Consider the following 2,500-nt stretch of genomic DNA (forward strand, 5'->3'; position numbering starts at 1 on the left):
TGTACACACACCTGACATTGTACACACACTGTACACACACACTGTACACACACACTATACACACACCTGACACTGTACACACACACTGTACACACACTGTACACACACCTGACATTGTACACACACACTGTACACACACACTGTACACACACTGTACACACACCTGACATTGTACACACACTGTACACACACTGTACACACACTGTACACACACCTGACACTGTACACACACACTGTACACACACTGTACACACACCTGGCATTGTACACACACTGTACACACACACTGTACACACGCACACACTGTACACACACTGTACACACACACTGTACACACACCGTACACACACACACACACTGTACACACACCTGACATTGTACACACACACTGTACACACACTGTACACACACCTGACACTGTACACACACACTGTACACACACCTGACATTGTACACACACACTGTACACACACCTGACATTGTACACACACACTGTACACACACCTGACATTGTACACACACACTGTACACACACTGTACACACACCTGACACTGTACACACACACTGTACACACACCTGACACTGTACACACACTGTACACACACACTGTACACACACTGTACACACACCTGACACTGTACACACACACTGTACACACACTGTACACACACCTGACATTGTACACACACACCGTACACACACTGTACACACACTGTACACACACCTGACATTGTACACACACACTGTACACACACTGTACACACACACACTGTACACACACTGTACACACACCTGACATTGTACACACACACTGTACACACACTGTACACACACCTGACATTGTACACACACACTGTACACACACCTGACACTGTACACACACCTGACATTGTACACACACTGTACACACACTGTACACACACTGTACACACACCTGACACTGTACACACACACTGTACACACACACTGTACACACACCTGACATTGTACACACACACTGTACACACACACTGTACACACACACTGTACACACACACTGTACACACACCTGACACTGTACACACACACTGTACACACACACTGTACACACACACACTGTACACACACCGTACACACACTGTACACACACCTGACATTGTACACACACTGTACACACACACTGTACACACACACTGTACACACACACCGTACACACACCCGACACACACAGTACACACACAGTACACACACAGTACACACACCCAACACCCAACACTGTACACAGATTGTCCATCAGCCATAAATCTCCAGATCTGAATCAGACGCTCCTCAGAAGGTTTATTACCTTTTATCAGGTACAGAAATCGCAGGAGGAAAAATATGATGTCACGTAAAGACACAAGAACTGAAATCTAATCAGATATTTAGGGTTTGTTCAAAGATTCACTGAAAATGTCTCATTGGAATTTTTTAAAACGGGTCAGCGACGGGAGCAAATGGGGTGTGAAAAAAAAAAGGTAAACAAATAAAAACAAAGACTAATTCAGTAGATTTAAGAAATTGATATAAAGATACAGAAATCATTAACTGTGATTTAATTACAGCTCAAATTGGTAACGTGTCACAATGTTCATGCTGTGAGAGTGGAAGCTTTCAGATCACTTGTTTGTTTCTGTGTGTGTGTGTGTGTGTGTGTGTGTGTGTGTGTGTGTGTGTGTGTGTGTGTTGTAGCTGAATTCAGACCTGCAGCCCTTCCTGAAGCGTGGTTCCGACCCGGTCGTCTTCTCTCTGGACTCGGCTCCTGTGGTTTTCCACCGGCTGACAGTCGGACAGGAGATTTGGACTCGGCAGCTACAGCAGGTATTTCACAGCTCTGCAGAATCCTGAGCTCTGATTGGTCAGAAGGTGTTGATTAATCTCCAGCTTTATCACTGGAGGCGTTTATCAGTTTATCAGTAAACAGCTGTGGCTTCACGTCTCTCCGTCTATGTCGCTCTCTACAGGCCCAGAACTCCACAACACACACGGATTACTCCAAGGTGAGGGTCTTTATTCACTCGGGTAATGATTAATTGTGGGGCTTTGTTTTTGTTGTGTATCGGTGCTGTCTCACTCACCCGTGTCACTCACTGCACACACTCCCTAACATCATCAAGCATCTGTGTGTGTGTGTGTGTGTGTGTGTGTGTGTGTGTGTGTGTGTGTGTGTGTGTGGACTTCAGACAGACAAGCTGTAACAGAGATACACTGAATAATGTTCTGTACACTTTAGATGAGAGTTTATCGAGATCTTTTTTAAAAATGGAAAATTCTGAATTGAATGAAGTGAACACAATAATAAACACTAACAAAACATTAATAACACAAACACATTAATAACACTTACAAAACATTAATAACACATTAATAACACAAACAATAAGAACACATTAATGACACATTAATGACACTAAGAAAACATTAACACATTAATGACACATTAATGACACATTAATGACACAATAACACTAACACAAAAGC

General features: G+C 43.2%; 1 protein-coding gene across 3 annotated transcripts in view; it reads left to right on the plus strand.

Moving 5' to 3' along the window:
• pdss2 (prenyl (decaprenyl) diphosphate synthase, subunit 2) overlaps positions 1-2,500 on the plus strand; it is a 29,640-nt gene that overhangs the window by 23,710 nt on the left and 3,430 nt on the right. For all 3 annotated transcript variants that reach the window (XM_047812926.1, XM_047812924.1, XM_047812925.1), the window contains exons 7-8: positions 1,712-1,840; positions 1,984-2,019. In XM_047812926.1, the coding sequence (XP_047668882.1) occupies positions 1,712-1,840; positions 1,984-2,019 (165 nt within the window). The remainder of the gene's footprint in view (positions 1-1,711; positions 1,841-1,983; positions 2,020-2,500) is intronic.

The sequence above is a fragment of the Tachysurus fulvidraco genome, chromosome 4 (assembly GCF_022655615.1).
Source record: "Tachysurus fulvidraco isolate hzauxx_2018 chromosome 4, HZAU_PFXX_2.0, whole genome shotgun sequence".
Lineage (NCBI taxonomy): Eukaryota > Metazoa > Chordata > Actinopteri > Siluriformes > Bagridae > Tachysurus > Tachysurus fulvidraco.